This window comes from Pelobates fuscus, chromosome 1, assembly GCF_036172605.1.
Source record: "Pelobates fuscus isolate aPelFus1 chromosome 1, aPelFus1.pri, whole genome shotgun sequence".
NCBI classification, from domain to species: domain Eukaryota; kingdom Metazoa; phylum Chordata; class Amphibia; order Anura; family Pelobatidae; genus Pelobates; species Pelobates fuscus.
Genome location: NC_086317.1, coordinates 458,923,228 through 458,938,621, shown reverse-complemented (window position 1 = coordinate 458,938,621; position 15,394 = coordinate 458,923,228). Strand labels below are relative to the sequence as shown.

General features: G+C 37.8%; 1 protein-coding gene across 1 annotated transcript in view; it reads left to right on the top strand.

Annotated features, from left to right (window-relative positions):
- The window catches only part of FAT3 (FAT atypical cadherin 3), a 445,851-nt gene that overhangs the window by 416,111 nt on the left and 14,346 nt on the right, over positions 1-15,394 (top strand). Inside the window, exons 23-24 of the mRNA XM_063430785.1 lie at positions 893-1,361; positions 14,961-15,114. Coding sequence (XP_063286855.1) covers positions 893-1,361; positions 14,961-15,114 — 623 coding nt within the window. The remainder of the gene's footprint in view (positions 1-892; positions 1,362-14,960; positions 15,115-15,394) is intronic.

Below are 15,394 nucleotides of genomic sequence, written 5' to 3'. Positions count from 1 at the left end.
TGGCACAGCATGATAAAGGCTCTCAGAGATTAAATATTGTTGGATCCTATCCAATAAACCTGCCTTGGACCTTGGACCTATGGAACTATGTAAAACAGGACAGTGCAATGTCTGACATAATCAGCATCATGTTAGGAGTGTTAATGTGCAGTATTATGGAATGGTAGAACTCCAAGCACTGATAATTGCACAGAGAACATCTGCGTAACTGCAGAAGAGGTATATTTTCTTTATACCTACCTGAAAGGATAAGAAATAGGACTGCCTCTCTAATCATCCAGTTTGAGTAACTAGCATCACAACAGAAATGTATGTATTTATCTCTAGCAGTTTGTGAACTTAGAGCTAGTGATATCCCGAGACCATCAGTGGTGCCCAGTTGGAGGCTTCCTGCTTCAATCCTTGGACTCATGCAGATGTGAAGGGGCAGAACTAACCAGCCTCGGTCAGAATACTTTGGGGTTAAACCAATTGCTAATGGTTTAACTCCTTTAGAAAAGCAAGAGATAGGGTCCTCACGGCACCATAGATGGTGCAAAGAGTGTTTCTTTTAGCAGATACAAAAATTATTTTTCTCAGTGTTAAATCATGTAATATTGCTAGATATAAAGCCCTATTTAAACACTGCACATGTAGACTGTGTTGCTTTTTCTACACTGACTATATTTTGAAACTTAAATAATAAAAATGTGCACGGAATATTTATGGTAAATTCATTTGTGTGGTGGACTTGCATTGCCTTTTTTATTTTTGCATTTGGGAAAAATATGATTTTTTTTTCTGTTCTATTTTTGGATATTTTCTTAAAGTCTACTGCACTTTTCCTCCAATGACAAATATACATCTCACACGAAACACATACTTATACTTATGCATTTTATTTCCTTTACAGATTGTGGATGGCAAGTTATGGTTTCAGTTGGACTGTGGCAGCGGCCCAGGAATCTTGGGAATTTCTGGAAGGACAGTTAACGATGGGAGTTGGCATTCTGTCTTTTTGGAACTCAATCGGAATTTCACGAGCTTGTCACTAGATGATAGCTATGTGGAGCGTCGCAAGGCACCGCTTTACTTCCAAACCCTCAGCACTGATAGTTCTATTTACTTTGGAGCTCAGGTACAAGTGGAGAACGTCCGGAGTCTTACTGACAAAAGGAGTACACAGGTCTTGGGTGGCTTCCAAGGATGCTTGGATTCAGTCGTCTTGAATAACAATGAACTGCCACTTCAAAACAAGAGGAGCAGCTTTGCAGAAGTGGTAGGATTGACTGAATTAAAACTTGGCTGTGTGCTGTATCCTGATGCTTGTGAAAGAAACCCTTGCCAGAACGGAGGAATCTGTACTAGTGTGCCATCTGGTGGTAACTATCTATTATTGCACCTTTTATTGACTATTATTTTAAATTTTACAGGAACCACGACTACCAAGGTACATTAACAAACCAATATAAAGTCTGAGGCAAAACTCATGGATCACACAAAAACTTTATAAAAGTATTGTGTGTGCCTTTCGCATGCCAAGTTGGGCTAGTCTGTTTTTCCATTTAGTTGAGTATCCAGCAATAGTGTGAATTGGATCTCTTCCATACACTTTTTATGGATTTCTCACTTAAATGATGCAGGTTACTCAGAAAAAGCAGGGATCTCCTTTACGTAATCTCTGCAAAAAGGAGACAAAAGTTGCATAATGCCCATTGCAAGCTCAAAGCTGTAGATAAATGTAAGGATCGCTTGCCAGAGTAACCATTACTTTTATAATGAGCACAGCATGTTTCCCATGACTTAGAAATAAATTGCTGCATGTTACAAAAATGTTGTCCTACACAACTCGGCATTGCTCTTAAGTGTGTTGCTTGCTAGAAAACCTAATGGGCCTAGCAAGTGTGGCATGGCATGAAATTTAAAGCCCCTGTCATCTTCAAAATTTTAATTTCCTTAAAGGAACACTCCAGACACCCAGACCATTGGAGTGGTCTGGGTGCCTACTCCCACTACCCTTAACCCTGCAAGTGAAATTTTTGCAGTTTTTATAAACTGTAATAATTACCTTGCAGGGTTAAGTCCTCCTCTAGTGGCTGTCTGTCAGTGCAAGTGTTTTAAGCGACGCTGGACGCTATGTGAGGACCTCCAGCATCGCCAAAATCCCCATTCAATAATGCTTTCCTATGGGAAGGTCTAATGTGGGAAAGGAGAGTAGGCGGAGCCTGACCCAGCGCTGGGGGACATCAGCGCTGGACTCCGGTAAGTCACTGAAGGGGTTTTAACCCCTTCAGCAACTTGGGATGTAGGGCGGAAGAGAGAGGGGCACTGTAGGGTCCTGCAGTGCCAGGAAAACTAATATGTTTTCCTGGCACTTGAGAATCCCTTTTGTGCTTCTGTGCTGCAGTGAGCAAAATTCAAGCAGTTTTGAAGCAAAATTCATGGACCACCATCTGCAAAGATATATTACAGACTCTGCATCAACAAAATGCTATTTTAAATAACACAAACCCTGAATCACATGTGAAATCTATGAGAGTTAAATTGCACGTAAAGTCTGCACCAACTCGTGCTAATTTAAAAAGCATGATAGATGCAAACTCCATGCATTTTGCTACAGACTAAACTTGGCTGAAGGAAGTAGTTATTAATGCAGTTTGTCTGCTAGACTCAGCAGCTGTCATTTTCTTTACCAACTGTAGTAATTCAACGGGTTAATTCAACACAAATCACAAGTACATACCGTATATACTCGAGTATAAGCCGAGGCCCCTAATTTTACCCCAAAAAACTGGAAAAACGTATTGACTCGAGTATAAGACTAGGGTGGGAAATGCAGCAGCTACTGGTAAATTTCTAAATAAAATTAGATCCTAAAAAAACTATATTAATTTAATTTTTATTTACAGTGTGTGTATATAATGAATGCAGTGTGTGTATGAGTGCAGTGTGTGTGTATGAGTGCAGTGTGTGCGTGTATGAGTGCAGTGTGTGCGTGTATGAGTGCAGTGTGTGCGTGTATGAGTGCAGTGTGTGTGTGTGAGTGCAGTGTGTGTATGAGTGCAGTGTGTGTATGAGTGCAGTGTGTGTATGCGTGCAGTGTGTGTGTGTATGAGTGCAGTGTGTGTGTGTATGAGTGCAGTGTGTGTATGAATGCAGTGTGTATGAGTGCAGTGTGGGTGTATGAATGCAGTGTGTGTGTATGAGTGTAGTGTGTGTGTGTGTATGAGTGCAGTGTGTGTATGAATGCAGTGTGTATGAGTGCAGTGTGTGTGTGTATGAGTGCAGTGTGTGTGTATGAATGCAGTGTGAGTGTGTGTGTGATGCAGTGTGTGTGTGTGTTGCAGAGCCTTGGTGGGGGGTGGGCATTTTTATTATTATTATTTTTTAATTATTTTAATATTTTTTTTATTATTATTATTAAAATATTATTTTATTTTATTTTAATTTTATTCATATTTAAATGGTTGTTTTTTTTTCGTCCCCCCTCCCTGCTTGTTAGCTGGCCAGGGAGGGGGGTTCTCACTCCCTGGTGGTCCAGTTGATGGGCACTGTGTAGGAGGGGGGCTGGCAGAGAGTTTACTTACCTCTCCTGTCAGCTCCCTCCTCCTCTGCGCCGGTCCGTTCAGCACCTCTGTCTACTCACACTGTAAGTCTCCGCAGAAGCCACACTATGACCCCGCGACTCTCGCGAGACTTACACTGGGAGCTGACAGAGGTGCTGAACGGACCGGCGCGGAGGAGGAGGGAGCTGACAGGAGCTGCAGGAGAGGTAAGCGCTCGCTGCCAGCCCCCAGTCTGTATTATGGCAATGTAAATTACAGACACTGACTTGAGTATAAGTCAAGTTGGGGTTTTTAAGCACAAAAAATGTGCTGAAAAACTTGGCTTATACTCGAGTATATACGGTAGATCCTTTCAAACTTCAATGAAATTACGTTTCCTCTAGCATCTAGCGACTGTGGAACTTTTTATAAACCTAAAGCACGGTGGAAAAGATGGATAGAATGTAAAAAAAAAATGGAACAGTTGTGCAGTTGCAGCAAACTATAAACTGATTGCCAGCACGTACAAGAACAAGCCGGGAGAGCAGCTGTAAAATGGAAATAAAAAATAATCGTTCGGACGTTGTAACATTACTACACTAAAACGAAGTCACAGAATTATTGTTATCCTTTTCTGTAACTTCGCTTATAGAAGGAACTCAGTTTAGCAATAAATCTTTATTGATGAGCATTTCTGGTAAAATATATACACTGTGCGTAAAATGTACATACTTCTCATCTCCTAAATTTAGCCCAGGAGAATGTGGCAAACTGTAACAGCTGATTGTTGGGCGTCTGGGACATTGGTCTTCTTTGTCGGTAGGAATTACGTTACTCTACCCTTAACCTCTAACCATATTTACTATTTAGAATGCCCTTTTGAGTTCTTAAAGTTCTTAAAGGGAAACAATAGTGCTAGTGCACAGACTTGTTTTCCTGACACGTTTGCTTCCCCTTCTGTCAAGACCTTCCCCCCCCCCCCATCCTCCCAGTGGTGCAGAAGGGGCTGGTTCAGCTCCACCAACGCTCCTACCCCGCCGGCTTATGTCAATGGCCGCACTCACATTAGGATTTCCCCATAGGAAAGCATTATTCAAAGCTTTCCTATTGGAATTCCAGTAATGCAGGAAATCCTAATGCATATCATATAAAAACTGCAATAATTACATGCTCAGGGTTAAAGGGACACTATAATCACCAAAATTACTTTAGCTAAATAAAGCAGTTTTAGTGTATAGATCATTCCCCTGCAATTTCACTGCTCAATTCACTGCCATTTAGGAGTTAAATCATGTTGTTTCTGTTTATGCAGCCCTAGCCACACCTCCCCTGGCTATGATTGACAGAGCCTGCATGAAAAAAAAAACTGGTTTAACTTTCAAACAGATGTAATTTACCTTAAATAATTGTATCTCAATCTCTAAATTGAACTTTAGGGAGTGTGGGTGAAACAAGGGAGAGGGGGGTATATATAGCTTACAGGGAGGGAGGGAGGGCAGGAGTGAGGTGAGATGTAGACTTCCCCCTGCAGTGTGCTCCCAGTGCTGCCTGCAGTGGTAGAAGCCTATTATGTCTGTAACCAGCGCACAGAGCATGCTGATGGCAGACAATACTTTGGCAGAGTTTCGGGCTGCCAAAGTCATGTGTGCTAGTAGGCCAACAATCACCCAAGAAAATTGTGATATCTCTGTATGTGCCGCTTTTCAAGCAAAAACGCTAAACAAGCTGATTCTGAAAGCAGAAGTGGTCATGATAGTTGAAATAACCATTTAAATCTCTCCATCCATTCGTTCCACTTTCTGTTTTGTAATTTCTACCCGCCTGTAGTTTTGCTGCTTACTTCCCCAAGGGCTGAAATATGCACTGTCATTTTAACAAATGAAACTGTATTATATAACAGGGTGGTTTACCTCCGCAGCTCAGTATCTACGTTTTGCATACACTGTCTGTAAATCTTCTCCAAATCTGCTCCGTACCCCCTATCATCCATCAGTTCTGCATCTGTTGTTTGAGAGTATCTCCTATTAACATTTAACTCTGTATATACTGTTTGAGTATACCTCCCATCGACATTCAACTCTGTATTTGCACTTTAAGTATACCTCCGAGTCCCATTAACCTTATACTAGTCATGGACTAGTCATCAACAGTCTAGTCCAGTGGTTACCAAACCAGTCCTCAAGGCACTACTACCAATCCAGGATTTAGGGATTACCCAGTTGTGTCTAAGGTGTTTTTAGAAGGAAAATAAAATACCTTAAACACAACTGGGCAATCCCTAACTCCTGGACTGGTAGAGGTGCCTTGAGGACTGGTTTCAAAACCTCTGATCTAGACTATTTTTGCTGAGTTTACCCCTCGTCCATCTGTAGCTATATGATCTCTCTGGAAGACCTCATATATTGTAGAATATTCACGTGAGACATGGACAATCAGCTGTCATCAGTCCTGCGTTCCATATCTTCTTATAAAGTCTATCTACAAAGAGTCTGACTCCTGCCTAACAGCGTAGTGTCATGCTTATGCGTGTCTGACCTAAACAGTTGTTGTCAACATAAAGCAAATATTTAGCATTGAAGATGCTCTGGAAACACGCTGAATGAAAAGTATGCAAACAAACAGCGACTTTGTTATACGAGCAAAAAGGAAGAGCAACCATAGATACTGAAACTGCTTCTGATCGAGTTCTCTTTCTCTGCTTTGTAAAAAGTAGGTCAAGTATCATCAAGCAAGACTAGCTTAAACGCTCAGTATGCTATTTGACCATAATTATTTATAAGGGGCAGACGTTGAAATTCCTCCAATGGATGATGCCACAATCCTATAATTTGTGTTTTAAACTGATCTGCACAAGTATTCCAAATCTACATTGGGTGGAATATCATATTTTTAAAGTGGCATTCGGTCAGCATGGTCTTTGCAATAATGTGGTGTAGATCTGTGTTTTTTTAATGTTACCACATTTGGGACTGAAATCTCTTGTGGGAGAAATACTGTCTTTTATCTAGAAATCAATTCTCGTTTATGCTGTCTCAGCGCTGAGGGGTGAAGAGGGCGATTAAGCTCTGTACGTACAGTAGTTCACTCGTTTTCCAAAACCACACTGCAGTGACAATTCGAGAAGGGAAACTGGCAGTCACAGTAATGAAAAGATAGGGAAAAAAAAAAAGAAATATGATTTTTGGTTTTTTACCTTGATACACAGCATAAAAAAGGAATTGTCTGTATCTATTTACTACCTTCCGCAGGGAATGTTAGCTATGTCAGCCTTTTTGTTGAATAGAAAATCTGGTCAAATTAATCCGACATGTAGATTGATATCACGCACATGCACTGCACATGTTCTGTAGAAGAATTTGATGCATATGGATGGATGTTTGGGTAAAGAAGCAATTAGTTCAATTGTTATTATTTTTATGAAAAAAATGATTTATTTTCAAAATGCCCAGCGAACACATGATTTATTGAATGTCAAGAAGGAACAATACAAGGCTCTGGATTTTAAAAGATGAAGACTATCTCAGATCTCAACCAAGGATTTATGAGGAGAAAAAAAAAAGAGACTCGTGACCTCAATTCACCTTTGCAGATACATCTGGATGTGAAGAGCAAATGCATAATTATATAAAAAAATAGTATTTAAAGTTTTACATATATGTGTGTGTCCTGGGTGATTAAAGGAACACTGTAATAAAAAAAAAATATGTATAGCTATACATATATATTTTTTTCTTCCATTTTTTATTATGTGTGTGTCCTGGGGGATTAAAGGACCACTGTAATAAAACATGAACAAAAAAAAAAAAAATATATATATATATATATATATATATTTTTTTTTTTTTTTATTACAGTGTTCCTTTAATCCCCCAGGACACACACATATATAAAACTTTAAATACTATTTTTTATATAATTATAAGTGTGTGCAGATCCACATACAGATGGATCTGCACACACTCCAGGGAACCCATGTATTAAGTGGAATTATGAGAATCCCTTGCAGTAGTGAGACTACTGTGAAATTAAGATTTCTGTTGGAAAAGCAAGCAAAAAAAAAAAAAACATTTTTGAGCTCTCCTTAACTGTTTAGATTACTTGCACCTCCGCCATTTTGGCAATAAAGTGATAAAATCATGTAACCTCATGTGAATACAAATATCTAGAGCCAGATAAGTTATACTGATAATAGTGTCATTAGGCAGGCTTCTCAGTTGTCCAGAGTTTAGGGTCCTGCCCTGCAGTCCCTAGTTTGCTCCCTCATGTCCTAGGTTTGAGGATATCAGGAAATTGTCCCTAAAAATTGTCATTAGACATGCTCACGCCACGCCAAGGTCCCTAGGACCACTGAAACAGTGCTTCCTACACTTGTCAATCACTCAGGCCGGCCCACTGAGGACAAACTTGTCCTCAGTGGGCCGGCCTGAGTGATTGACAAATAATTTGCCAAGCTGATCGCCAGTAATTTGAACAGACCAGCTTCCATTCAGGGCAGGGTTGCCTCTTTTGGCCCACTGCCATCACTGGCCCACCACTTTTTCCTCGCCCCCCTGCATCCTGGGATGTTGGGAGCTATGCATTAGGGACTTGCGCACACATGAAGTGATACAGTTGCATTGCAGCATGCTGTACATCATCGAATGCTGTTTAGAAATATCGAGGTGAATCGGTCTTCAAGGCCTACGATGCTATTCAATGCCCTAGACCTACACTCTAACCTACTCACATAGTAATAGATTGTCAGGGTCATAAACTAAGTGTGAAATGTCACTAAGTCAAAATAATTTCATTGCATTTCCAATTTTAATGTCAAAATAGTTGGACTGAAAAAAATATAGTTGGCATGGAGAATTTTTCCAATTCGCCCATTTTTTTCCCCCTGAAATTTGTTTATTCACTTTGAACTCGTAATACATCTCACTGTAGTGAATAACCCTGTATATGTATAGTCGCGTGGATACTGATATACGTCTTGCGTCGTGCTGTGTCCGCACACTTTGCTGACGCTGCCATCTGGTAATTGTAATTGAATGCCCCGTTGGGAGATTGTTCTAATTGCTCATGTGTAAATGCTGGTGTGATTTATGGCTGACTGAAAGACATGGTTGCTGAATGTTCAGGGTTCAAGCTTGGCAATACATAACAATGCCAGCTCTGTCACTTAAGGGACTGATTTTGACATTTGCATTAATAATTTGGCTTATAAAAATGGTTTGTTGTTGCATGATCTGTCTAAATCCTCTGTTAGATCATTTGTCAAGTGCAATGTTATCATAATATCCTGAAGTCATATAGGAGTTCTCATTCAGAGCATTTGACAATGGACTTAGTGTAAGGCTATATGTGAAGGAGGTAATTTTTTTATATACATTTAACCTCATCATTGCCTATCTACGAGTCACTTTATTTTTGTATTTTTTAAAGGTTTACTAAAAAGGAAATAAAAGTTGGATAAATTAGTAAGATGAATTAAAAATAAAATATTTTAGCACATCATTATAGCACATCATTTTGTAAGAAGCATTTCATTCAAAACACAGCATAATATTTTATTTGTATTGTTTTTGTGTGAAGACACTTGCTTAACCATGCCACGGTTTGGAGTTTCTAGTGATATGTATCTGGTTCATGGCAAACTGAACCAACATGGCTGCTATAACATGCTGTGGTGCATATTCCCCAACTATATAGTAATTAGGAAGGGAGGGAAAGAGGCCATAGCATGCTTAACGTGGGGCCCCCAAGGAGTGCACTGTGAACATGGTAATGACGCCTTATTCTGCAAAGTAAACAAATTTCTAGTGGTCTCAGAAGCTTGATACCAAAAAAAACAGGACTGCACGTCTCTGGAAATTCCACACGAAGAGTGACACTTTAATTTTAGGAGTGTGAGTAGCCAGGCTCAGGGGCTCCTCCAAGAAACTTTAGGTGACTTATAACAATTTATGGAATTAAAATGTAATTTACAACAAGAACAATGAATCTTATTTACAGAGACTGATTTCTAAATATATAATAATTGCATTTTAACCCCTTAAGGACCAAGCTTCTGGAATAAAAGGGAATCATGTGTCTTTAAGGGGTTAAAGACTCATTACTGGGAGTATTATTGCTATGGATTTCTCATACACTGATACACTCAAACACACCAACAATATGGAACTCCTAGAAAATAGGATATTAGAATCAAAAAGGAGGACAGAGGGATTTGGGCTCAAACTAGGGATTGTCCCTCCTAAACAGGGACATTTGTGAGGTATGTGACTGCCCTGTCAAATTCTGGACTGTTGGGATGTATGTGAGAGGCAGGCTATTCTAATGGTATTGAGAATTAGAGTTGAGTCCATATTTAGTACGACAACCTAAAATGCAATTTAATATTGTACTGGTGAATAGAAAACTGTGTCTAAGATTTCATCTTCTTCAATTATAAGCATAATTTGCATTAAATCTATTTAAATGTCTGCCCAGTCCTTTACGCAGTTTTAATGTTCACATATTTCAAATCCGAATCCGTAATATAAGATATAAAATTGCTTTTGCAACATCTATGTCAGTGTTATTCCTCTTGTGATACTGACATCAGCCATATACATGTTTACATAGCAGTTATTTACAAGGAACGCAATCAAAAAGGAAATAAAATGTTTATTTGTGGCTCGTGATAAAAACAGACTCTCTCGGCCGACACTAAAGGCACAAAGAGAAAAGAAAAGCAAAAAAAAAAGAAAGAAAACATCAGCTTTTTTTTTGCTCTAAATATGTCAAACCAACAACACCTCTGTTTATTGAATAGCCTGGCTACGTGTGCCTATAGAAACATAATATAAAAAATGTGGTTCTTTGTTGAGCTCATTTTCACACACATACCCAGAATCCCTTTTTGTAGTGAGAGCACTGTTAAAGTGAGATTTCTGTGAGAAAAGCAAATCTTATGGCTTGACTGGTGTGTGTATTTGTGTTTATCAATGTATTAACTATATATATATATATATAAAAAGATAAGTAGCTTGGCACTGTCTCCACTTGTAGTTGCACTTATGCCTTGGTGCGATCCCACGTTATGGAATATATAGATGAGTAAGAGATGCACTCTCAGGACTTTGTAAACAAATAAATTTGTATTTATTAAAAAAAAAAAGGTACTCCATATAATCCGACCGATGTTTCGACCCATTCGGGTCTTTCTCAAGATCGATGTACCAACGTAAATACAGTCTATAAATAGCCAACATATATGTGTACTCACCAATCGTGAAAGACTCCCTCAATCCCTCCGTGTATACCCGGAAGTGAATACCCGCGATCACGTGATATGTCGTAATTAGAGCGTAATGACGTGCTATAGGTTGCTAAGATACCAGTGAAACAAACAGTTAGATCGTAGATATGCCTCTCCGTGGAAACAATCAAGAGTGTTTATGCATTAGTTATGTGAATCATAAGAATAGCTGCTTGTATGCACCCATAGCTATATAAAAAGTGTTGAGAGGGGGATATTAATAATATATTGTGACAGAAAATGTGCAAATATGTGCAAATATGATGTGAAATATACAAATATTGTGCAAAAAATGTGGACAAGTATAATACATCCCAGAACATCCTCTAAATAAATACATGGTGCTGCCTAACAAACACATATATTCTTTAAAAACATATCGTAAATACAACAGTAAGACTCAAGGATTAGCATTGTCAATAATAATCATTTAAATTACTAGGCATTGTACTGTCATATTTAATTATTCTGGATTAATTATATGTCAAAAACGAACTCCCATAGTGTAATCATATATCAAAGGAAATTAATAAATGCTTTATATTAGAGTATATCGATAATCATTTAATTAGTCATTTAATTAGTTATTGATGGAAAAAAAGAGAAAAAAAAAAGAAAAAGAGGGAAGAAAGAGAGAAGAAGGGGAACTATCAACCAGTGAACAGCAAATGGGATCCAACTCCTATTAAATAATGTATAGGGGCAAGTTATATATACTGAGATCGGAGTGTGTCATGGTAACATTCTATCTCTATTAAAGGACTGAAATGATCTAGATAAAAAGACTTGCATAATAAGAACCCATTTATCATTACAATCAAGGGAATTAAGAATAAACTATATTAAGAGAATAAATCTTAAAGGGACATAGGGGAGTAATGTAGATACATAAATACAGCGATATTACTTTATAAATCTATTGGCCATATGTAAACATATGCATAGCCCAGAGGAAGATATAAAATATATAGAAGGAATCAAAGGAATATAGAAAATATTATGTTTTCATTAAGTCCTTTAGGTGCAACAGCATTTTAGATCTATCACCTCCTCTGGGCAACGGAGGGATGTGGTCAATGGCAGTGAACCGTAAAGTAGGAAGTCTGTGTTCCATATTCAAAAAATGTTTGGCGCGACTGGTTTGTCGCTGTGCTGACATCTAAATGCAGTCGTTATGGTAGATCGGTGTCCTCTTATACGAATTTGTAGTGTCAAATTGGTTTTACCAAGGTAAGAGAGTCCACAGGGACATGTGATCATGTATATCACATGGTAAGTGGTACAAGTTATGTAATATGATATTTTAATTCTTTGGTCACTATGAGGATGTGCAAAAGTTGTACCACTGACCATGTGGCCACAGGTCACACATCCACTGCATACATATATACAAACAAAATAAATATGCCTTTGTACATAAGGGCAAAAATAATTACATTAAAATTGCTAGTAATTGATAGAATATATCAATATGAATATATTACTTATTTACAGCACTAAGTGATATATTGGTCTTTCAAATAATAATACTAATAATAATTATACTTATTGAAAATACATATCTTACTGAAACGTGTATCTGAAACAGTTACAAATTCAGACAGCAGATGTCAGTGTTGAGCTATGTTTGCAATATTATGCTATTACCAGACCAAAATCGATACTTACAAATATAATAAATATTATTATATAATATCACGCATTGGAATTTACTCAAAACATATACCATTATTAAATAAACTGTTTCCCTGATATTTCTATTGCACAATACATTTATAAAAAGTATGTCTTACACAATTATAAAACCATAATCGAATGACTATAGACTTTTTTCTTTCTATTAATATTGTTTATAATAGTTTTTTTAAAAATATGTTTTATAGAAGGAGATACAATGATAACAAACAGTAACAAATTAGACAAGAGAATGTAAATAGAAACAAAGAAATATTAAAAGACAATGTAAGCGTGTTAACAAGAGGTAAAAAAAATGTTAAATCATTAATTACAATTATTTAAATTTCTAATGTTTTGAAGTTTATTGTCTTAATATAATTAAATAAATAAAAAGGACAAATAAAAAGTAATCATCTCTCCAATGTTAACATAATTTATAAGAACATTGATCTTTTAATCTATTTAAAACTAGTCCCATTTGTTCGGCAGTATTTAAAAAAAAAATGTTTTCATATTATTAAATATACTTTGCTCAGATTACCTCAGCTCTCCAAACGCCTCCTTGTGGCATATCATTACCAGGAGAGGGGCTGAATTTTCTAAATTTATATTTCATGGTTGGTTACGTAACTCTACCCTTTATTCCCACAATGCTTTGCTGTACTGCTACTGACACCACTCAAGGCAGATCCCATAAGTGTTCCTGTCTGCCTGAGATAAATGTGAGTTTCACTCCCAGCTGCCACTTTAGCTCATTCCTCTGCTAGAAATGATATGACGAAAGAACAACTGAGAAGACAGAAACAGCATTATTTAGTCTCTTCAGTATACTATTGTCATGAGAGTGTCTGCTGAATTGATGTTGGCAGCTGCTAATAGTAGCTAAGACTCAAGAGTGTAACTTCCACCAAACCCTAAACTTAACCCGACCCTTACCCTAACTCTGATATGAAAAAATCACATACTATACTGCTAAATGGCAGAAAATTGAGCTGTGAAACTTCAGAGGCATGATCTATACACGTAAACTACTTCATTAAGCTAAATTTGTTTTGGTGACTATAGTGTTCCTTTAATGATGAGCCATGCATTATGTTCAGGAGTTAATGAGACAATATAAACCAAGACCATGTCCTCCCGCTTTCTGAAACTCATTCTCTCTAAAACTGAGATCCTTGTCTTTCCTCCTCCTAATACTCTTTCGCTCTTCCTTCAAGTTAGTGGTATTCACATAAGTTCCTGTAGACTCCATCTTAAAAACATAGCCCACATCTGCCCCTTTCTTATGCAAGATGCTACCAAGGAGCTTGTCCATGCTCTAGTAATTTCCTGCATGGATTATTGTAACCCTCTCCTAATTGGTCTTCCCAAAAGCTGTATTGCCCCTCTACAGTCTGTAATGAATGCTGCCGCCAGACTGATTTTCCTCTCTAGTCGGTCCTCTCACACCTCACCCCTCTGTCAGTCCTTACATTGGCCTCCTGTATCCTATAGGAGTCAATTCAAGGTACTAACCCATACCTATAAAGCACTGAACAATTCTAGCCCCTCTTATATCTCATCACTGATCCATAGGTATGCCCCTTCTCAGTCTCTCCGCTCTGCCTGTGACCTTCTCCTGTCCGCTGCTCGCACCCGTATGGCCAACTCATGCTTGAAGGACTTCTCGCAGGCGGCTCCCTTCCTATGGAATAGCCTGCCTACCGCCATCAGACTCTCCCCTAGTCTTGCATCTTTTAAGAAGGGCCTTAAAACCCATCTCTTTAGGAAAGCTTATGGCCACCCAGAGTAACCTCACATACCTGTCTCTTGCTCTCTCCTAAAGGGCAGCACTTCACTCTCTCCTCCAGCTCTGCTTCAAATAAGGTCCTTCATAATACACAAAGATATTTGATTTCTATTTCCTGTCCTAATGTGTTTGATACCCCACATCCTATAGACTGTAAGCTCGTTTGAGCAGGGTCCTCTTCAACCCATCGTTCCTGTAAGTTTTCTTGTAATTGTCCTATTTATAGTTAAATCCCCCCTCTCATAATATCGTAACGCGCTGCAGAAGTTGTTGGCGCTATGTAAATGGCAATAGTAATAACAATAATAATAAGAATAAGAATATAGTTTGGTTTGATTAGGTTATTATTGTTAAATTGCTGAAAATATTACATTCAATTAAGCTATGTAGGCGAGTATTGATACGTGAATTATGTCAGACTAATTGCAGTTTGAAACAATGCCAGAATCTTGCAAATGTGAGCTTTAAAATAAATTGTAATTAAATAGAGTCGTTATGATATGAAAACCAAGCTGAAACTTTGCTTAATTATATGGTAGATTCTGGTAGATATATTCTATGTAAACGTTGTTGTAGATGCTCTCAAATAAATAAAAGTAAAGCTGAACAATACGACTACAGCTGGAATTATTTTATAGTGGAAACTATAATTATTTGCTTTTTCTACTTTTTTTTTATTTTTTTACAGGTTATCAGTGCAGTTGTCCATCCCAGTTTATTGGAAAAAACTGTGAATCAGAGATTACGGCATGTTTTCCGAATCCCTGCCGTAACGGTGGGTCATGTGATCCGATCGGTAACTCATTCATCTGTAATTGTAGGACAGGACTTAGAGGATTAACGTAAGTAGCTTTATATTGAATTAATCTAAAAAAAAGCTTAGTTGGTTAATACGTCAATATTAAAACCTGTTCAAAACTTGGATTTGCAAGTTCTATCAACATTAGGGTCATCTTTTGTCCATTGTCTGTCAAATGAGTACCACTGGGCAGGGTAGCAGCAAAATGTCAAATCACTTTACTTATTGTGGTTAATTGCTGTTAATGTCGCACTTTTTGCCAAGACTCTTAATTTTTTTCTTTAGTCAAACAGTAACATTTATATGTTTTAAAGGCAAAAAGA